Source organism: Protopterus annectens, chromosome 2.part2 (assembly GCF_019279795.1).
Source record: "Protopterus annectens isolate FY-2018-M chromosome 2.part2, PAN1.0, whole genome shotgun sequence".
In the NCBI taxonomy this organism is placed as follows: domain Eukaryota; kingdom Metazoa; phylum Chordata; order Ceratodontiformes; family Protopteridae; genus Protopterus; species Protopterus annectens.
Window position 1 is genome coordinate 167192768 of NC_056730.1, and position 23502 is coordinate 167216269.

At 40.6% G+C, this 23502-nt stretch overlaps 1 protein-coding gene across 1 annotated transcript in view; it reads right to left on the reverse strand.

Annotated features, from left to right (window-relative positions):
- The window catches only part of LOC122795582 (zinc finger protein 354B-like), a 697034-nt gene that overhangs the window by 508304 nt on the left and 165228 nt on the right, over positions 1-23502 (reverse strand). Inside the window, exon 2 of the mRNA XM_044063832.1 lies at positions 14203-14329. Coding sequence (XP_043919767.1) covers positions 14203-14329 — 127 coding nt within the window. The remainder of the gene's footprint in view (positions 1-14202; positions 14330-23502) is intronic.

Here is a 23502-nt window from a genome sequence, read left to right on the forward strand (position 1 = left end):
AACAATTCTGGGTTGGACATGGCTCTGTACGTTAGACAGAGATCGCCTCTGAGAAAGCGGTATGCAACAGAGAACAGTCTTAGCTTTTTCAATCGTGCTGCATAGGGCAACTGTTTGAGGCCAGTAATCCTCTTGGTTAGGTACCTCGGTGGTCTCTCCAGCTGCTGGAGATGTCTAGTCAGGTACATTCCAATTGGTGCATTGTATTCAATAATGGGTCTGATGAGGGAAGAGTAGAGGGGCACCATTACATCCTTAGATCTTGATGCGAACCTTTTTGTGATCAGATGGGTCACACAGAAGGATTTTCTAACCACTTTGGCAACATGGTTATCAAAGGAAAGCTGACCATCTACTTGGGTCCCTAGATCCCTTATTTCTTCTTCAGATTTCAGGGGATTACCTCCTATGTTGTAGTTTGCAGGTACTCTGTTTTTTCCAAAGGGGATTACTACGCATTTTTTTGCATTTAGCTTGAGACCATGGCTTTGACACCATGCATCAGTCTCATTTAGGCCCTTCTGGAGGATCTCCATGGTCGGCCGGAGACTCTATTATAGCACCCAGTTTGCAGTCGTCCGCAAACTTAGTCAGCCACAGCCCTTCTGTGCTTGCCTGTACTTCTGAGAAGTATATGCCAAACAGGAGGGGTCCCAGGACAGAGCCCTGAGGCACACCACTCGTTACTAGTCTGGATTCGGACATAGATCCCACTACTCTTACTTTATGGGATCTGTCCGAGAGCCAGTTTGCATTCCATCTTGTGACGTAAGGGTTTATGCCCAGGCTGGTGAGTTTATCAATAATACCTGAATGGGGAATGGTGTCAAATGCTTTAGCAAGGTCAAAGTAAGCCGTGTGTACCCCCTTTCCATTATCTATAGCCTGAGTAACTGTCTCAAAGAAATCCACCAGGTTCAGGAGGCATGACCTGCCCTTGACTAAGCTGAACTGTGTGGGGTCCAGCGACTGGAGGTTTCCAATCTCTCTATTTATGAGTTCCATAATGATTCGCTCCATAGCCTTACAGATAAGACTGATAAGGCTTATTGGTCGGTAGTTCCCAGGGTCAGTTGTGGCCCCACCCTTGTGTAGCGGAACCACCACTGCTGTGCACCATTCTATTGGCACATATCCTGTGGAGAGGCTGAGACTGAACAGGGTATTAAGATGCAGGGTTAATTCCTTTTGGAGCTCGCGTATGACACAGCCTGGGACACCATCTGGACCCATGGAGGCAGTGTTTTTAGCTTTAGATAGAGCCTTGTTAACCAACGTATCAGTAATAATTGGACTTGCACAATCCCCTGGAAGGGTAACAGGCCCTGTAGGTGGTGAGGGGGGGGGGGGGGAGAAATTTGCACTGAACCAGTCAGCCAAGATGTTGGCAATGTCAGAAGCGTCAGTGTATTTTGTTCCATTTTGTACTAGCTCAGAACAGACCTGAGCATTGCCATTTAGGTTTTTGATGTAGCCATAGAAGGCCTTATGGTTATCCTTTGCAACTTTCTTTTCAAAATTAGCTTTAGCTGACTTGATGAGGGCCCTACAATTTCTTACTAATGCTGATCAGGGAAGATTTTTCTAGCTGAGATTTTTTTTTTGTATAAGTCTCCTCCTTTTATTGTAAGGTTTGTTTATGGCCGGGGTCCACCAGACTGGTTTCTTCTTGCTTGAGGAAGGAGTCTTTGTTTTATTTGGGATAGCACGGTCCATGCAATCCTGAAGATGCATATAGACTGCCTTGGTGTAGGATTCCGCATCCTGAATATCATTATCCTTCTGCAAGGGAATAGTGAAGCTTTCCACTTCGGATGCAAGTAGTTTGAAGTTTGCTTTGGAAAGGCTTTTGACTATGGTTTCTTTGACTGGGGGAGGTGGAGGGGTGAGGATGTTCAGGGTTATCAGTTTGTGGTCTGATCTGACCAAGGAGGGAGTGATAACGGGTATGGTACAATGATCGCCCATATTTGTGATGATTAAATCCAATATGTTGTCCCCTCTAGTGGGGGAACATACTAGTTGTTCAAGGGCATTTGAATTTATAAATTCTATGAATCACTGAGCATAGGAGTTGGAACACTGGTAGTTCGCCCAGTCTATACCAGGGTAGTTGAAATCACCCAAGATTATGGTGTTGGGTAGGACCTTTATATTTTACAAGGTCTCAAGGAATGCACAGTGAGCATCTTGGGACATGGTGGGCAATCCCTAACCGGCTACAACTTGAAATGTGGTTTTACCTGCTGATAGTTGCGCATGGATGATCTCTGGGGCATCATGCTGCGCTACTAACCTGGAGATATGGGTATCCTTGATGAATATGGATACACCTCCGCCCTTTGTACTGCGATCCGGTAACTGAGGCCGGAAGGTATGATATGAATTGTAACCTGGCAGTGCTGGGGTGCTCTCTTGAGCCTTGAACCAGGTTTCCGTCGCTGCACAAACATCGATTTTCTCCATGCTGAGGAGAGCCTCGAGTGTGTGCATTTTGAGGTTGAGACTTCTGGCGTTGAGTAGCATTACCCTTAGTTTTTGGTTACGGTGGTTGGTTTGTCCTTTGAGCCTTGCCTAAAGAAGGCACTATGGGGATGGCAAGAGCATTGGCCAGTATTTGAAAACCTAGGGGTGACAGGTGCAACCCATCTCTGGCAAAACAGCGAGGCTTGTCTATCATGTCATCTCAGGCAGACAGATACTGGATCTCCTTAGAATGACACCAGAAGCGTAGCCAATTGTTGAAATTGATCATTTTGTCTTTGCATTGTGGTATCATTCTAGGTGAAGGTAGTATGCTACTCAAGGTCAGGGTCATACCAGCTTGGGCTACATGATCAGAGAGCTCCTCAATGTCTCTTTTCATGTAGTCCAGGGAGGTACGTCTTAGATGATTCACACCAACATGTACAATGACAGCATCATACTTGTACTTGTTCTGGAGTGACCTAAGTGCCTGTGTTATGTGGCGGATCCAAGCACCCGACAGGCAGCTGACAGTAACCTTCTTGTTCAGCCTGGTGAGTGGAACATCCGTGTGCCTTACTATAGAGTCTTCTATTACTAGCGTGTTAGGTATGGTGTTTTGCCTTAAGGGCTGTTGTGAGCCACACTGCTGAGGTGAATTATGTGTTTTCTGGCTTGTGTTTGGGGGTGCAGGTTGCTTGCTTGTCTGCTTTGGAGGGCACGGTTTCTTTTTCAGATTGGTACCTAGTGCAGCCGAATATGTTTTTGTGTATTTATGCGTATGTTTCGCCGGTGCTTGTTTTGTAGATTCATGTGTGACAGGTTGTGTGATGCAAGTGTGTCCCTTATCCTCTTGACTGTCTGTTACAGTCATGGGTTGAGAGCGCTTGGCCTGCAGTCTGGCTGTGTATTTGCATCTCTCACAAGGGTTTGTGTCTAGAGGTAAGAGAAGAGGGTTGTCTGTATACATGAGGCAGTTGTGACATAGCCTCAGGATGCCCAATTCCACCAGATGAACTGGTAGGTAGACAGCAAGTCACAAAATGGCTACACTCTCTCTCCATTCCTCAATACTACTACTGGTGTTCCCTAGGGATCCATTCTAGGGCATCTATTATTCAGCATTTTCATCAATGATTTCCACTCTACTCTCTCTCAAGGCACAGTCATCCAGTACGCAGATGACTCTACAATCATTTGCAGTGACAACTCTCCTCCTGCACTCCTGAAACGTATGGATGACTAACAACCATTTTGCCCTAAACCCTAAAAAAAAAAAAAAAAACACTAATACTATTCACCCCCAATAAGACCACTACCATAAGTAAAGACTCGCTCTCTCCATACTCTCCCAGGACAACACTGCTATTGAGGTTGTCACACATACCAAGTCATTAGGAGTCACCATAGATTAATACTTATCCTTTGACTTGCATATTAACAATATTAAAAAAGATCACCAAAAATTGGGCATGCTATGCCGTCACAAAACATTCCTCACTTTCTCCTCAAAACTGTCACTTGCCTCCTTCTTCCTGCTCTCATCTCTCCTCTATGGCGCTCATCTCTTCAATAACAAGCCAGTCTAAAATTCAAGCTCAATTCTTGCTATAACAAAATTGCAAAAGTTGCCACTAACAGAAAAAATTTATTCCACCATTGTGCCTCTCTTCACAAACTGGCTAGAACTTCCCCATCATCTCACATACATACAACAGCTGCCCATAAACTAATATTCAACCTTGCCAGCTGCCTTGTCCTTTCCTCTCTATTTAAACCCCATCACCCAAACAGTCCACTCCATTCTGAGAATCAAATGCTTTTGCAAAATTAACAAACCTAACCTCTCTGCTGGCCAAATGCTCCATTCCTTCTCCACTGCTAAATTATGGAACTCTCTCCCACATACTCTAAGATCCACTAGCAGCACATCTCTCTTCAAAAAATCCTTAAAACAACATCTGTCCTCACAGTGGCTATGCTCATGTGCCAGTTCCTCATACTCTATAACTTAACTTTTTCTTTCGCTCACTACTGTCTCCTCTTCACTCCTTCTCCATCCTACCTACCTCCTTAATCCTTCCTAACTCCTGACTATTAATCCTTTGCTGCAATTACTTATACTAGTAGAATCAGTAGTCTTATCTATGACTGTATCGCCTCATTGCCCAATTTTACTTTTGTTAAAAATCTATTTCATTGTCAGCTCTTGTTCTTGTATTTGTTGTATTTGACACATTTGTTTGTTGTTTGTATAAATTGCTATGGCGCTTTTCTCCCCGGGCCTCCACTAAAAATGGGCACTTTTTGCCCAGCGGACCATCCCGGTAACAAATGCAAATAAAATATAATAAAATATAAATAAAAAAATAATGTCTCACATGGCAAGCCAGACACAGCAAATCTTAAATGCCTTAACTGCTAGTCACTGAGAAAGTGATGACAGACATCCTTTAAATCTTACTAACATAGCTTTAAATCTTGCTTTACATCATGGAGGCTACGAGAGGGAGCGGAGGAACAAAGGACTGAAGGGAATTAGAAAGGAAAGGTCCAGTACAGGCCTTCAGGATACTTTCCTTTTTGGTACCAAAAAACCTTGAATAAATGCTTCATCACTCCCTGTGCCAACAACAGGTGCAGACTGGAAGGAAAGAAAAAAAAGAGAGACTCTATTCATTGGGCAAGACGGAATCCCCTGGAAAGGAAGGAGAAATTACCATTGCCACGTGTATAGCAGCTGGATATGAATTAAAACAATTTGTCTGTAACAATCTGGCTCCACAAAAAAAAAAAAAAAAAAGCCTGAGAGAGACAGGTTGCCAGGGTGGAAAAGCATGAATAGGCAAATAGCGACTGAGATGACAGTCCTGGACTTGCTGCTAAAATTTCTTAATGAAAAAGGGAGTTGAGGAGCAAAGGAAATTTTTAATACTTCTGAAAAAGAAGAGTTGATAAAATCTGAGTAACTCCTTGAATTATCTTCCTCCTTTCACCACTCTTCTTTATCACCTCGGCTGCAGAAGGGCTAAACGGAAAGACTTTATCTAAGGGAGAATTCAATATTTTCAAGAATTTTTGAGAATGAAACCAAGCCAGAAGCAGCATCTCCAGAGGAACAAATTGCAGTAACAAGAGCACACTTTAAAATATGCTTAGTAATCTAAAATGCAGATGTGACAACAGAAATATTTTTTTACATCAGAAGAAAAGTTACTCATTAACTCCTGCATGTTTTCAAAAAAATAAAGGTAAAAACATTAGCATAAGATCTAGACTGTTTAAAATCCTAAACATTAAGGTAATAGAAGAATACATTTTTTTCTCCCAACATACCCAATGCTTCCCCATCCTCGTCAAAGGGAATGGAGTTAGCAGTAGTAATCTGTTCAGCAGTAGCTGTTTTAGATTAAAAAAAACAGTGATGGGTCTGCTTTATGATAAAAAAAATTCTTAGGAGTCTGAGGTATCCTGTACCACTTGTCAAAACTTGTTGGGAGCAAGAGATTGTGCATGGACAGTTAAAAAAAAAATTCTCTGAAGCAGGCAACATAGGAGGAGCACCTACAATATTAGGCATATTTATTTAATTTATTTATTTGACATTTGTTGACCGGGAAAAGTCTGACTCGGCATAAACCTATTTTCAGAAGAAGCCGGGGGAAAAAGAGTTCCAAATACATAACAAAAAAAAAAGATAAGTACACAGACAACAGAAGCCAGCAATTACAATTGCGTTTCAACAACAATTAGCTGGGTAATAGTGTAATATAAAACAATTTAGCAAATAAGCTTCAGTATCAATAAGATAAGATAAAACAAGAGTAGTTGCACTGTACATTGAGGACTGACAAGTTTACCTGCAAGTCATCTTACAGCTACAGATAGGTGAAAGGATAGTACAGAAGTACAGTATTTAGGGAAAGTATATGAAGTAAAGTACAAGTATTTGTAGGTTAGTAATTAAAAAATGGGATACAGAGAAGATGAAGAGTTTTGAATAGGAGTAGTAATGGGGTGGTGTTTAAGTAGAAGGGGTAAGAAACAAAATAGTAACAAAGGCAGCAGGGCAGTACAGACGGTAGAAGTGAGGAAAATAGGGGGGTGACTGGTATCGAAGTATTTTATTTTATTATTTATTTTATTTTTTATTATACATTTGTGAACCGGGGATGTTTGACTGAGCCAAAAAGGCCCTTTTTCAGCGGAGGCCCAAGCTCCACAAAGAAAAATTAGACACATTTAGTTATTTAGACATGATCAGTATACACACAAATTATGTTTTTACAGTGGTATGCGGCACATAAACAGTTACAGTGGAGAGAACAAAAAATATATATTTTAAAAATAAAGGTAATTAATAGATTTGTGGTGTACAGCTGAAATTTGGAACATAGGTAGAATACATACATAGTACACAGGTACAGTACATACATTGTAGATTAGCCAGTGTTTGTGAGTAAGACTGAAAACTATTATCAAGTGCTCTAGATTTAGTATGTATATGTTATCCGCTTTCACTAGCCTGGGGAGCAATCATGGCACTGCCAACTTTGCCTGTGATGTTGCCTGATGAGGTCTTTAAAGGAGGCTTTGGATGATGTGTTTTGAATGCTAGCAGGGACAGAGTTCAATTTTTTAGCCACTGAACTACTATATAGTGCATCTCCAAAGCTATTGTAGCTGTTGGTGACTTCTAGTAGTAGTTTGCTTGATGATCTAAGAGGCCTTTTGGCTGAATGATGTTGTACTAGGTTTTTGAGGGCAGGACACTTATTGGGGAGGTAACAGATAGAATGACAAGAGGCAGAGCTGATTGTAGGTTAGGAGGTTGGGCAGTTCAAGCCAGTGAAGCTGTCTCAGAGCAGTACAGTGATGAGTTCTATATGAGCAATTTAAAGCAAAGCGGGCAATTATGTTATAGCAGGCTTCAATTTTGTTTAGTTCAGTTTTGTTGAGATTAGTCAGAATGGGAGATGCACACAGTAGGGTGGATAGAAGTTGGGAGCGAACAGTAGCTGATCTTGTATTGTTGGTAAAAAATTGTTTGATACGGTAGAGTGACCCCAATTTGGCATGTACTTTTTTAATAGTTAAGTTGAGATGACTATCAAATTTTAGGTGGGAGTCTATGGTTATTCCCAATAGCTTAGCCTGTGCCACTGGAGCAATTGGAGTAGCATTTGTGGAGTAGATAGTGAACTGACTGTTAAGTGTTTTTGTCAGAACCGGTTATAATCATAAGCTGAGTTTTCTTTGGATTGAGGATAAGTTGGGCTTTGGCAAGGTAGTTTTCAACGTCAGAGAATGCTAGCTGAGTTGTTTGAAGGAGGGTGGGAAGGTTTTGTGCAGCACAGATTAAGGTAGTGTCATCTGCATACTGAATGATAGGTGCATGCTGTGTGGAGGTATGGAGGTCATTTGTGAAAACTGTGAATAGTAGTGGTCCTAAGATAGAACCCTGTGGGACTCCTATAGTTATGGGCAGCTGAGGAGAGAGAGAATTTTCCCATTTCATAGCTTGGTACCTGTCAGTTAAGTAGCTTTGGAACCAGGTAAAAGTGGAATTTGATAGATGATAATGGTTTAGTTTGTTTAGCAGAATTTGGTGTGAGACTGTATCAAATGCTTTGGACATATCCAAAAAAAGGGTTGACACTTGTAGGCCTTCATTTTTGAGATGGTTTACTGTGTTTGTGAAGCAGAGGAGGGCTGTAGTGCTACTATGGGCAGGTCTGAAACCATCCTGAGTAGGTGACAGGATGTTGCTGTCTAGGAGATAGTTTAGCATCTAGGTATGGATGCATTTTTCTAGGATTTTGGCCATGGGGGGGAGAGTAAAGCAATGGGTCTGTAGTTATTAAGTTCAGTGGAGGTCCCGCCTTTATGTATGGGTGTAACATAGGATATTTCCAGAGTTTGGGCACATAGTTTTCAACAACTGATCTGTTTATGAAAGTGGAGACTGGGATAGCAATAGCATCTGCTGTGAGTTTCAAGAAATAGCTGGGGAGTAGGTCGGCTGCTGTTGATGAGGTTTTTAGTTTGGAGAGCATGCTTTTGATTGAAGTGGTGGAAACTGTTTTGAGGGTAAAGCTTGTATTAGTGTTATTTGTGTTGGTGGGGATAGTGAGGAAAGAACTGTCCTGTGATATTAGGGATAGAATTGAGTTCACAAAGTGGGAGTTGAATTGTGTTTCGATGGGAACTTTAGTGTCAGGGGTGGTTGGTTTGAGGGTAGCCTTTTGGGTGGATTTTAGTAGCTGCTTTACATTTTTCCAAAATTTTTGCAGGTTGTATTGGTATTTAATTTGTAATGTTGTGTAGTAGGATTTTGTCCAGCCTAATGCATTTGTATGCACGGTTGCGCAGTTCTCGGTACTTAGTTAGGCTTTGTGTTTTTTGGTTTTTTTGATAGTAAAGCCAGGCAGTGTCTCTGAACTTGAGGATTTGTTTGGTTTCTTTACTGAGCCAGGGGTTTGTAGAGGTTCTAACCTTGATTTTGCGCAATGGAGTGACAGTGTCTAGGTGGTGTAGAAATGTTTTGTTGAAATATGCTACTGCCTGGTCAAGTGGGAGGGTTTTTAGGGGGGGTCCAGTCACAGTTACAGAGTAAAGTGTTGAGGACCTCAGGAGAGAATTTTTTTGTGTTTCTAGTGGATATATAGTTAGCTGTTTTGCATATGCTTGTTCTACTACGTATAAAGTATATTATGTTGTGGTCACTTAAGGTGTCTGGGAGACTGCGTGTGTGAGGGTACAATGTGAGGTTGTTAGTTAGGACCCAGTCAAGGATGGATTCCCTTTTAGATTTTTTTATCACATCTAGTTGGAATTTGGACTAGCTGCTGGTAGCCGTAAAGATTTATTAGATTACTTGGTGGTTCTGATATACAAGAGAACCAATCTAGGATGAAGTTCCCCAGAAGAAGGGTTTCTTGTGAGTATGTGGAAGAACACCAGGATAAGAAGTCTTCAAGGCTAGCAGATGTATTACCAGGTGGAATATAGACCACAATTGTGGTGATGACCTTTTTAGGGTGAAGTTGAAGTTGTGAGATAAATATGTCCTAATTACTGGGGGAGGGGTAGGAGTTTGGTAACTGACAGACAGTTAAGTTGGACTTGTACTGTAAGTCAGTTCAACCCCCTTTACGAAGTGCTCTGTCTTGTCTAATGATACTGTAGCTGGTAGGGAGAACTTCTGAGTAAGCTATGTTTTTATTTAGCCAGGTTTCTGTTAAAGCAACTATGTCTAGGGTGTAGTGTGCTATTGTGGCCTGGAGTTCAGGTATTTTATTTTTGATACTTCTAATATTAATATTTAGCATTAAAAGATGGTTGGTTTTGCTGTTGTTGTTGATTTTCCCAGGGATGAAGAAAGTGGGGGTGTTGACATTTGTGTTGGAGCAGTTTGTGTTGGACAGGATGGATTTGGGCCTGGGTTGGGGTGGATATCCCCACTTATGGTGAGCCTGGAGTTAAAATGGTTATACAGCTGTTGGAGTTTGGTGAGGAGTGTGAGAAAGTATTGTGTTTTTTTGGAGTGTGAATGAGAGCATATGAGTTTAGTTCTGAATTGGTCCGTTATGTATATCTTGAATAACTGTGGGTAGATATTATTATAATGTGTGGTGTCTGTATACGAGAGTGCATAATGCAGTGTTGTGTTACTAAGTTTAGGGATATTGCTAGAGTGATAACTTGTGGTGTTGTAAAGAATTATGAGAAGACAGATTAGACTTAGTTGTGTGATAGTCATGGTTATAAAGTTTAAGTTGTTTCTAGGTGGGGGGGGGGTCTGAATAGGAATTATAGGGTTGCACTATATGTGGATGGGGAAGTAGTGTGGGTGATGTAAAAAATGCCTAGTGGGAATGAGAGTGATTGGGAGCATTTTGTGTGGAGCAAGTTGGTGTGGTATAATGTGATATGACTTGAGGAGCTGTGATTGGTGGAGGTGATGTGAGGGTGAGCTGCGGATGTGGCTGTGATTACAATAAATGTAGAGGTAGAAGTAGGATAGGGAAGGAGGAAGGAAAAAATGGTTACTGGCAGACTAGGCAGGGATGTGAGGTGGATTATGGAGGCGCTAGGCAGGACGAAGGCAGAAACAGAGCCAGGTGTTAAGGAGTCTTTTTTTTAGTAACTTTTTGAAATTGTGACAGTTTCAAATGGATCTGGCGTCTAAGGGGATTCTGTTCCAGGCTAAGGCCACTACACAGCCATACAGACTGTGGCCAATAAATCTTTTAGGTTTATTGATTATCAAGAGTAATTGGTCAGAGCTCCGGAGGCAGTGGTTAGGGTTATAATAATTTATGATAGATGAGATGTATGGGCAGGAAGTAGGTTTATTTAGTACAAAGTGTGTAAGGGCTAGTTGAAAGAGGAGGTGGTCCTAAGGTAGTTCAAACCAGTTTAAGGTTTTTAGAGATAGGGCAGTGGTGAGAGTTGAAGGGCTGATTAGCAGCAAGTCTGGCAATTTTATTATAGCAGAGTTCCATTTTGGTTTTTAGGGTGGATTGCATGTTTGTTACAATGGGAGTGACACAGAGTAAAGTGGGAAGTAGATAAGCGTTAGCAAGAGAGAGTCTTAAGTTGTGAGATTTTTTAAATACAGTTTTCGATAAGGAGATTATGCTTAAGTTGATCATCGATGATATCAAGCAGTTTGGTGCGTGGCACTACTTCTATCTTGGTATTATCAAGAGATGTGATAGTTAAGGTTGGTTTATAGTGGAATAGTTTTTGGGAGAAATATCAGTAGTTTAGTTTTTTTGGGTTGACTTGAAGTTGGTTGTCTTTAAGCTAGCTATCAACACAGTTAAAGGATTTGGGTGATGGATTTGGAGATGTGGCAGATTGCCAAAGAGCAGATGATACTGGATTCATCAGTGTATTGCACACGTGTGGACTGAGGGCCGGATGAATGGAGATGATTTATAAAAATGTTAAACAGAATAGGTCCAAGGCCCTTGCGGTACCCCCAGTGTTAACTGTGAGGAATTGGGAAAAGGAAGAAAACCACTTAATTGACTGCTGTACAATGGAAATGTAGCTGGAAAAAAGCAGTTGAGAGTAGGATAAGAGAAACTGAGAGCAGGCATATTGGACAGATGTTTAGGGTGGGAAACTAACATTTTGAAGAGATCAAGAAAGAGGAGGGACACCAAGTTATTGTTTTCCCTGGCTTTTATGATGGTATCAGTGAACAAAAGTAAGGCAGTGGTTGTGCTGTGGTATGGGCGAAATCCATGTTGGGTTGCAGAGAGTAGTTTTTGTGTAGAAGATAATCTAAAAGTTGCTTGTGTACGCATTTTTCGTGTATGTTTGAGAGCAGGGATGGTACAGCTATGGGCCTAGAGTTTGTGAGGTCAGTACAGTTTTTACCTTTATGAACTGGAATAAAATAGAGTGGTTTCAAGATGGAAGGGCTATAGATTCTTGGATTGGACTTGATGATCAGTATGGAGATTGGGTAGCACGTTTTTGGAATTCAGTTGATAGACTGTCTGCTGAGGGGAAACATGACTTAAGTTTAGACAAAGATTTGATGAACGAGGTAAGGACAGACTTTAGAGAAAAAGTAGCACTACTGTGAGGAGGTGAGAGAGGTGGAGTTTGATATGACTAGTGTTGGTTTTGAGTTAGGGTGACTATGGAGTCTACGAAGTAGGAGTTGAACTTTATGGCAGTTACAAAGGGAGAGTCATATCCAAGCATAACAAAATAATAGATTTTCAGTGTCATAGGAATTGTACTCTTCTCCAACTGAAGAAACACTTACATCCCAGATAAAAGTCAGAAAAATATAATACTCCCTTTACCATCAAGGGCATCCCTCCAGTTGTAGAGGATGCAACTATCCCCAGTCTTTGGTGGCTGCACATGCTACACCATGGGGACCAGCAACAAAGCTAAGTGGTGTAAGGAAAGAAGAGTTGTTTAAGAACCTATGGCCACAGCAGGGTTGCCACCAGAGGCTGAGGCAAAACAGGAGCCAGTCTGACATCCAGGCCTCCCAGGCATGTGGCTTGTTCTTGCAGACAGGAGAAGATAAAACCATGGGGACTAGTAGATGCTCCACTGGCAAGCTAGGAAAGAGACTTCGAAGTTGAATAGTAGATTCTGGAGGAGTCAGTAAAAAGTGAAGTAGAGAACAAGTGAATTTGAGTAAGTAAATCACTGACAGTCCCCCAACAAGAGCAGTATCCTGTTCCAAAGCACAAATACACAAAACCTGACAAAATCTTTAATAAAAAAATTTTTTTCCATACAAAGCGTCCACATGAGCATTTACACATCACCTCCCTTAGAAATGCAAAGACAGTCCTAAAATGCTAAGTTGCCTAGCTAAAAGCACAATACTCTAGACAGAAAACCACAAGGTTTCATCAGATAAATACTTCTATTGGAAGTTTTTTCTCAACCAAGGACTTCTGTCCATCTGTGTAAGATCGCTAGCAGACCAACAGTTCAATGGGGCCCAAAGGAGGACCGCTCTTCAGTGGCAAAAAAAAAAAAAAAAAAAAAAGCACTTAAGCTTTTTGTGCTCCAACTATCTTTTTTTAGAAGCTCCCCAAGAGCTTCTGACAGCTGTAACAAATGGAAGGTGCCTTAAAGCTTTGAAAAGCTGGCCTGTCATGAGAGGCAGGACCCACACATTTTAAGCTAGTGGAACAGTGCTCTATCTATATGTTGAGCATTACTTGTTTTAGGAAAGGGCATAGGAACATCAAAGTCTTTTCAAACAGAAAACCTCAATTTGCTTGCATACAGCATCCAAGAAAAATAAGACAAGGAGCGAAGGCTGGCACTACAATTTCATAAAAAAAACACAGAAGAGCTCTGGGAAATAGGTTCTGCAAAGGAAATAGAACATACTCCAAAAGTGTTATCCTAGTCAAGGACAGCAAGCTCAGTGGCATTAAAGTTTATAATCAAGTATGGCAAACCAAGATCAAAACCATAAGTTTGCTTTACAAACGCATACAGAAAAGACCAGCAGCTCCCAAGGAAACAACACAATAAAAAAAAAAAATAGCTGCAGTTTGTATAACTTAACATTCCATTACCACCTTCTTAGTCAAAATCTCAATTACCTCATAATGTTTTATACCCACAAAATTCAACCAAATGTTATAATGCTTAATTAAGTTAACATAAAGACTGATAATATAAATAATACATGAAGTCTCAAAAGTCAGAATTGAGCACAACATTCCTAAACATAAATTTCATGTGAAAATTTATAAATACTGTAAATCGGAATGAAGATGCTGACCACATCAACAGCACAAAACATGGGTTCCCTCTCAAAGAAAACTTAGCAAGTAAGGAAATTAATGCAAAAATAAATCTCCTACAATGTATACCACCCTACGGATAAAGAGTAGCCATCATGCACAGAGGATCCATCAAAACACAACTATATTTCACTGCAAGGTGGCAGGTTCATTATGATTAAGCAGTATGGCATGAATGTAGACAACAGCCATCCTTGTGTGGGTTACATAAAGATGTTAACAGGCTGCTTCATTGCCTGAATTATCCATTACCTACAGCAGCCCAGACATTCACTCAATGTCCGTTTAGGAGAAGGGTACGAGTATAAAGTGTTTTTTATTAAATCACCTAGATTAATGCCTTTAAATAATGGCCCTGTAGAAATATGCTAGCAAACCAAAAATTGCAGCATTCTTTCTATCAGTTTCATAGGTCTGCATTTCTTACCCAGTGAAGTCAAGGTTTCATAATTTTCCCTCATCACATCTCTGTATAGCTCCTTATCAGACTGCTTTAAAACATTCCATTCTTCCTTTAAAAACGAGACTGCAACATCTTCAAATGTTATGGGCTCCTATAAGAAAATAAGACATGTCAGATCAGTGTGTATTCAGACGATTTTCCAAGTCACCAAGCAGACTTAGAAGACAAATGATCAGGCTCATGAAATGCTATCTCAGTCCAGTGCCCCATTCTATTGGCAGTAAAGATTTATTATAACTACAGAAGTAAAGTTCTTTCAGTAGTAAAATGACTTGGAATATAAAACAGAAAAAAATATAGGACTGTAGCTTTCTCACTAAGAAAAACTAGGACTGTATATAACTTCAGATGCTTCTGTAACAGTGAAACCAATTAGTTTTGACAGTTGAGGCTCTGTAAGACAAAAAATGATCAGACAAAAACCAAGTCAATTGACAAGAGTCCTTTACAAATGCCAAAATATGCCCACATGATAACTGGAGCCTATCTCCATTACAAACTCCTAACTTCAATATAAGGAAAGACAACTTGTACGCTATAAAAATGCACACTCATTACATTTCAGCTTGCAATAAAAGGAAGAGGAGGTTACATCTTGGTGCCAAATTCTGCAAGAAAAATATGAGCAACTTTGGCTGCCAGGCTGAACTGAAAGATATTAGTGACAGTTGCTCTAAAGGGGAGAACTCCAGTGTGTGACTCATGTAGTCTGTAGTCAAAGATAGAGACTGTGGTGTCACAGAAACAGAGGGATCTCGAGTAGGGATAAAAGTGGAGCAGAGAAGACCCTCAGCAAAAGCACTTTCTCAGAGATGTTTCAAATGTCTATTTTTGAAAAACATGCTGCTTTTTGTGATCACTTGTCACACTCACGAACTGCATAGTATATTAAAAGGCTGACCTAAAATCAAACTTATAAAGCTTTTCTTCCTTTATAACCACCTTATAGTATTGATGGATGGAAATAAAATGCAAGCTTACAACAGTTAAAGAAAAAAGTATAGGAATTCAAGTGTGAAGTGGTTCAATCATTGCTTTGCACAAAAGTTAAAAAAAAAAACTCAAGACATACAATTCAGCAAACAACAGCAAGCAAGGTATGCTGTAAAGTACTTCAGGGGTGAATACATAGTAAAATAAAGACAAGTCACAGGCAATGACAGAGACATATGTTCAGCACTGGTGAGTGACAGAAGTACGCCCTTGAAGACAAGAAAAAAAAATGTGCAGTTATTCCAGAGGGGATACTCACCTCATCAGTACAGCTTTGATGGAGCGAGTCCAGCAGCAGCACAACATCAGAGCTTTTACTCACCAGCAGCCATTATCTAGACAGAATGTTCCAGTAGCCAAAATGCACCCTGTGTGAGGCTATTGTCTTTCATATGCTACTGCTAAATCAACATTAGACAAAATAAGCCAACATCAAAGCAATACTGGTGTGTAGCCTCTCCAAATGTTAAACTTTAAATACTGAATATATTAACTACTGCAGTACTCTAAACAGCATCATTAATTTAATAAAGTGTGCAAGTCTTGGGTTTGTATAGTTTTCGACTTGCCTGTAGTGACTACAACTCTTATCCACAACCAAAAGACCAACAGTGGGTTGGTCTTCATAGCGCTACAACACACTCTGACCAGCAAACAGATTACTTCAATGAAATCAGGCACATTTTATATTTTTATATATATATATATATATATACATATATATATATATATATATATATATATATATATATATATATATATATATATATATATATATATGGGTCTACTACCGTAGATCGAAATTACACTATTTCGAAATATGATAGTAGTGTCCCACTAACGCGAAAGTGCACTTTCGCGAAAGTCACTAAGTCGAACGGGACATTTCCTGCACTGTGGTGCGGTATTGACAGACCTTAGGGTTAGGACTTGGGTTAAGCATAGTGGAAAGCTAGTAGGGCTATCCACTATCCTTAACCCAAGCCCTAACCCTAAGGTCCGTGACTACTGCACCACAGTACAGGAAATAGGTCTGTAACTACTGCTCAGTGGAGGAAATACAATTTCCTGCATTGTGGTGCAGTAGTCACGGACCTTAGTGTTAGGGCTTGGGCTAAGGATAGTGAATAGCCCTACTAGCTATCCACTATCCATTACTCAAGCCCTAACCCTTCGTTCCAGTGACTTTTGCGAAAGTGCACTTTCTCGTTAGTGTGACACTATCATCGTATTTCGAAATAGTGTAATTTCGATCTACGGTAGTAGACCCATATATATATATATATATATATATATATATATATATATATATATATATACATACATACATATATATATATATATATATATATATATATATATACATATATATATATTTATATATAAAATGCTTAATCCTTTAATCTTAGGAGTTCTTCAGGATGAAGTTATTGCCTATAGAGTGCTTTCTATGACAAGACATTCAAGTCCACTGATGAAAGTTCAAGCCTCAGACAGGTAAGACAGTTTCTGTGTGAAGACCTAATATGCCAAATTCCTTTTGTAAAATGCTGTAGTAGCTACTGAAACTTATAGGAACACTAGCTTCCATGTAGAAATGACAGAGACTGACACCCTCTCACTAATATTAAGACAGGCCTATTTCATGCAATCATTTAAATGATTCAGCAGTTTACACAATAACCAAGATGCAAGATCAACAAAATACTTGCAAGGAAAGGAGGAAGCATTTTTCAATTTGGCAAAATATGATTTCCTTCCTGAAGGCTTCCTTGATTTCTTTGGTATGACAGTGGCCTTTTTATAAAATGACACACAATCAGGAAAAGCCCTACCCAAAACTGAGAAACTCAAGGCTGAAATGAAAAGCAACCTTTGCTGCTGTGACAACACTGTCCTATGTGGGGAAGATGAAGGAGTTAGCAACACATGGGTTGCAGAAAAAATGCAGACCTTGACTATCTGAGCCATGTGGCTGTCACATGGATCACGTCAGCCCTTTCCTCGATTTCAGCAGTATTCTATCATCAGAGAAAGAAAGGCACAATAAAGAAACTGGCATCTATGGCGATAAGACAATATCAATCCTCCAAGACTAGTCTGGCTTGGGGATGGTACCACAAGAAAACAAAGGTTAGGTTCATTCCCGAACAACTGATCTGTAAAAGTCGGTCCATCCTCAGTTACCCCCAGGATTAAGACTGCATGCATTAGTAACACTAAAACAAACCAACCTTTCCCCATGCTGTTAAATGTCTCCAAGCATCCCACAATGCAGAGCACCACTTCCCCTCTCTGGGTCAGAGGTTACCTGTGCTAATGAACACAGGTTCACAGGTGATTAACTAAGCTGATTGTAAAGACCTTACAAGCCTAGTCATGTACATCCTGGAGTAGCCCCAATTGTTGGTGGTTAGGTGAGTGAAGTTCACAGAGCTAAGGGTTTATGTTAGTTAATAACCTCCTCTGTCCAGGAGGGACATGGGTGCTACCCCAGGAGTTAATCTGCACTCACCCATTCATTGATCTAGCTTGCGTCTGAACAGGGTCAGGGAGGGACACTGTTTCACATGAAATGAAAGCTTGTTCCAGAGAAGTGGCAGTCTCTGGGAGATGCATCTCTCTCTCCAGCATGACCTGTTCAGGTCAGAGGCTAGGATAAGATCTCTTGGAGCGAGTGGTCCTCATGCAGTTATGTATACGTAGCATTTCCATCAGGGCCGGGACAGAGACTGCCCTGTAAGCCAGGCACAGGTCACCTCTTAGCAACCTGTAGGAGACAGAATACAGTAATAGGGTTTGCCAGTCTTTCCAGGCAAGACTGGTTTTGTGTACTCTGTTATTTCTTGGTGAGAAACCTCTGTGATCCCTCCAATTGTTGCAGGTGTCTGGTGAGGTACATGCAAAAGGGAACACTGTACTCAATTACTGGTCTGAAGGCAGAATATAATAGAATTATAACATCCTTACATCTAGATGTGATCCCTTTACTTATAAGATGTGCCACACAGAAGGATTTCCTTACTACTGTGGATACATGGTGGTCAAAGTTCAGGTTGCCATCAACCTGAGCACCCAGATAACATATCACTGGGTCTACACTTTGGGAGGGGGTGCTGTCTATAATGCAATTAGCGGGGATGTCAGCTTTCCTAACGGGAAAGAAAATGCAATCGCTTTGCATTTAGCTTTAATCTGTAGCTTTGGCACCAATAATTTGTCTGCGTTAACCCTGTTTGCAGTATATAAACATCATTGAGGGACTCTGTGATTGCTCCCAATTTGCAATTGTCAGCAAACTGGGTCACCCACAGGCTATTCAAGTTTGCATGGACTTCTGAGAAATAAATTCCAAACAGTAAGGGGCCCAACACAGAACCCTGTAGTACACTACTGGTTATTGTTCTTTTGCTAGAGGTGAAATCACCCACTTTGACCGTGTGTGTCCTGTCAGTGAGCCAGATGGCTACTCATCTGGTAATGTAAGGGTTAATTCCCAATTGGAAGAGTTTCTCTAAAATGCCTTGGCTAGGTCAAGATAGCCAGTATGCACAGTCTTTTCCTCGTCCAGGGCCTTAGTGTCTTTCTCGAAGAAGTCAACGTTGTTTAACAGGCATGATCTACCTTTAATAAATCTTAGTAATCTCCAAATTCTAGACTCAACCCATGTTCTTGTTAACAAGGTTCATAATGATGCTTTCCATGGCCTTGCAGATAAGGCTAGTCAGCTTATAGGCCTATAATTCCCAGGGATCGGTTGATGGTCCCCCTTTGTGCAGAAGGATTACTGTTGCTGTCCTCCATTCAGCCGGAATATAAACAGTTACCAGGCTGTGATTAAACAAGGATCCAAGTGGGTCTGCTAGGTCATGTTTTAAGTTACTTAAAATGCAACCTGGGATGTTGTCGGGATGCAGTGATGCCCTGTTTTTGGCCTTAGACAGCATTATGATGACCTGCTCTCTTGAGATAACAGGCTGAGAAATGGTGGCAGGTATACTTTGGGGAATGGGGGGGGGAGGAGAGGTTTGCTCCAAGTCTGTCAGCTAGCAGGTTGGCTATTACCTCCGGTTGAGTATGGATGGTGCCATTCACAACAAGTTCAGCTCATAGGTGGGTATTCTTTTTTAGATTTCGGAGGTAGTTAAAGAATGCTTTGTCAGTGTCCTTAGCTAGGTAGGCTATTTTTGCTTCATAATTAGCTTTGGAGGACTTGACAAGATCTCTGATATACGTTTGTTTAAGCTGGACAGGGATTTCTTCCTCTGCTAAGCCAATTCCCTCTTGTTCTTGGACATTATTCTTCATCTTTCACAGCTTGCTTAGACTAAGGTCCATCAGTGTGGCTTTTTTTTTTTTTGGCAAGACATGGTTTTAATCTAGTCAGGTACAGCCAATTCTATACAACTGCTTAAGTGGTTATACAGGGATTGGTGTACACCTCTGCATAGGAATCCATGTTATCTGCATTTGAGGGGGACTTTGAAACTTCTTATACCATTACTTAACAGGAGGTAGTTTGTCTTTGAAAACTTCTTAAGCATTTTTGAGCTTGATGGGGTATCTGGTCTTATAATTACACTGAACAAGATTGATTTATGATCAGACCTTACCAGAGAGAACATCACATGGGGGGGGTGCAATGCTGATTACTATTGTCCAGGACATTTGAGCCTCTTGTGGGTGTGTTGACTAGCTGTTCCACAGCATTTGCAATGACAAAGTCCAAGAACCTCTGAGCCGGCATAAGACATATGATAGCCTTTTAGCCAAGGCTGGAGACAGTAGGCTGAACCATTAAAAAACAAGGGCCTATTGTTATTAGACATAAAAATTGTATACTCACCATAATGACTGACCTTTAAGAGTAGGTATCACCTCAGTAACTCAGACAGAAATCCAAAACTCATCCTACAAGTTGTTGCCACTGGAGAACACTTCCTTCATAACAGCAGCTCCAAAGACACACATGAACATTGAAACAAGATCCAATAATGCTACACAAAAGTGTAAAGAGGATGCCAAGCAGGTGTTGCAAAAATGACATCAAATCTGGATTTCTACGAAGGGCTTCAAAAGTAACTACATCTCTAGTACAATAAGTATTAGGGATATTTAAGATAAAAATGTAATACAATCAAGACAGTCAAATAGTAATGGTAAAATTAGAGATTTTGTTCCCCCTTTTCAGTCTTGAAAGATAAAGAAAAGTTGTGTCCTTGTTTATGGACTTTGTTCTACCTATATAAAGTCAACTGGCAGGGAACATCCATGCAGTGTAGATACTGGGCAAATAAATGCACCAATTTACATTTAACCTGGTTGCAATTTTAAGTACATGGGAAGGATGACCGTAAGAAAAAATCAGAGCAAGAATAAAAAGTTCAAAAATTTTTCTGACTTATGTAATGACTACAAAGACAAAAGCATTTTTCAAGTAAATTAATACTAATTTACTTGCAGGATCAAAAGGAGCACAAGTCACTTTTTCTAAAATAAAATACTCTCTCGTGAAGGTAGTGGAGGCCTAACAGTCTTTAAGTAAGATTTTTGCATACGTTCAGTGAAGATAAAACACTGACTCTAGGCCTTGATGAAAGCCAGACTTGACAATTAAATGTATATTAATGGATGAATGGCCATTATGAAAACATCCGAGACATATTCTAGAACTGCAGGAAAAGGAGTTGAAAAGAGATCCAAGCCTTAAAAAACATGGACCTGGTTGTTAGACATCACCCTTTCCCACCATGTTATAGTTTCCTGGCATATGTCAGTGTACCATACAACAGTCACATGGTTGGTCTGCATGGTAAGAACTCCCACAAGGAAGACCTGAACAATCAGACAGGATTGCCTCCATCTCTGGTACATAGACACAGAGACAGTAGAAACACTGGTTGGGAACTCTGAACTGTCAATGCATCAAAATGCCCACCAAATCAGAAAAGATGTGCCCATGTTAACTGTCATCAGGGAAGGGGGGTGGTGGAATAGATCACACAGGGAGAAGTTTTTGGTAATCATTCCACCATGTTGATGCTTACAAACCTGAGAAATGCAGATCTGCTATACCAGAGGGTCTGTATTCCAAGACTATTTAACCAAATGGATCTACTGAACAACCTTCATGTGGTACTTTGCATGGGGAGTAATGTGTATGGCTGCCATCTTGAGACCCAATACCTTGTAACAGAGGTAAACTATGGATGAAGAACGAACTAGACACATGAAGAAATTAGTCTTTTACCTGAAAAGACTGTAATCTGTCAAAGAGAGAGCTTACTCTGCATAACTTTGTATAATAACTGCATAAACAGTTGTGAAGGTTTCAGCCGGGATTTGGCCAGTCCATATTATTCTCGGGGAACTAATAAGCTGATCAGATACTTCCCTACTGACATTAGTTATATGAAAGCGGTAGCTAGGAGCCAGTCATTCCAGTATAGGAACACCTTGGCTCCCTGCAGCTGCAAGTGTGCCACAATCACAGACATGCATTTGGTAAATATCACTGTGGTTGAGGTGAGATCAAACAGCAGTCAGCTACTGAAAATGAATGTCACTGACTCAAATGCAGAAACTACTTGGATTCATTTGCAATTCTGCTGTGGAACTAGACATCCTAGAAGTCCAAAGACCACATCTTGCCTCATTCTGCCAAGTAAGGAAGGACTTGCTAAACCAGGACCACGAAGGTTTACTCGAGGACAAACACATTTAAGCCACCTAGCTTCAAACCTGATACAAGTTCCGTTGACTTTTTTGGACCAAAGAAAGTGAAGCACTATCCAGAGTTTTTCTGGTCTAGTAATAAGGCTTTGATTTTTTTTTTTAAACCAGTTTTAACATATTTGCTTCTGCCAGTTGCTGAATGGGGAAACTAGGGTCAAAATGAAGACAATTTGATAATCCCTGGTAATAACTGTCCTCACCCACCTATTCTTGTTTATGATTTCCAAGCCCACAGATGGAAGGAGAGCCAATCCAAATGAAAGCAGCTGGACAAGGCCTCAGGACTGCTGATGACCACCCAAAAGAGGACCATGGCTGTCCAGTAACAGACAAGAACTTTTGTATATTGGTCTAAAATCTGTCAGGAATTTGTCATGATTGCTACGATTCTTAAAATTCTGCTTCCGTGGTTATTGGTCATATCTAAACCACATTCAATTAAAGCTCATTCGCATCTTAGAAAAGATGCTTTGAGGTTGAAACTTTACACCAAGAATAGTAGCAACAGTCTTGCCTTCTGTCTTCAGGTTTCCCAAATGTGACTAGATACTTGGCCCAAAATGCATTGCCTTGAAACACACAATTCCTAAATGACACCTTGGCACCCTTGGTGGAATTTGTAAAGCAAAGACATGCATGCCAGCAAACTGCTATGCTGGTTCAGCCAAATGAGACAGCAACTTGCCTTTGATAAATTCATCTGGTAACAGACTTCTTTGTCTGCTGTATTTCAACAGAACTATCTTGCTGAAATTCCACAATGAGTAAGCTCTGCTATGAAAGCTGGAAATTAGACTGCTAGTAAACATACCACCAAAGCAAAACTCCCCACAACACACACTTGTGAAATGTTTGAAGGAAAAACAGTGACTAACACTTTTTTTCCAGTGAAAGTCTTCCTGCACCCCACACAGGGGGACTGCATCTCCCCTCCCCCATACACCAACTTCAGGACTACAACTTCAGGGAAAAAATACAACCATTCTTGGTGAAACACAGCTTGCAAAACTGCAAACTCATAGTACAGCCAAAGCAACATTGAAGAATTATGGGAGCTGCTACTTCAAAGAATCTGCCTTAGGTGCTATGCTTAAAGGGGATCTAACATTCAGACAAATGCAGCTCTGTCAAGGAAGCACATTAAAAAAGAATGTAAATGATGCATTAAGAAATTCATAAAGAACTTTCCTAGCTGATCCAATATCCTAAACTCTTTAGCTGGTGGGTGGTTCATTGAGCTGAAGGCGTAAGAGTGCTCTTACAAGCAACTGCAAATAACAGTGTGTTCTATATGGTGGTCTCTGACCAAAAACACCATTCTCTGGGAAAGCATAAAAGGTTCAAGAAACTGCACTTTTTTCCTCAGACAGAGCCTACAGCATCATGGTGCAGCACCGATGGCAATATTCAAAATGTTCGACACTGGCAGACCCCCCAAGAAGACTGTCAGGTAGTTCTGAAAGTACTCAAAGACGGGGTCAGTGGGTCACTGGGCCAATCCTTTTGACACAATCTCCTGGACTTCCCAAAACTTAG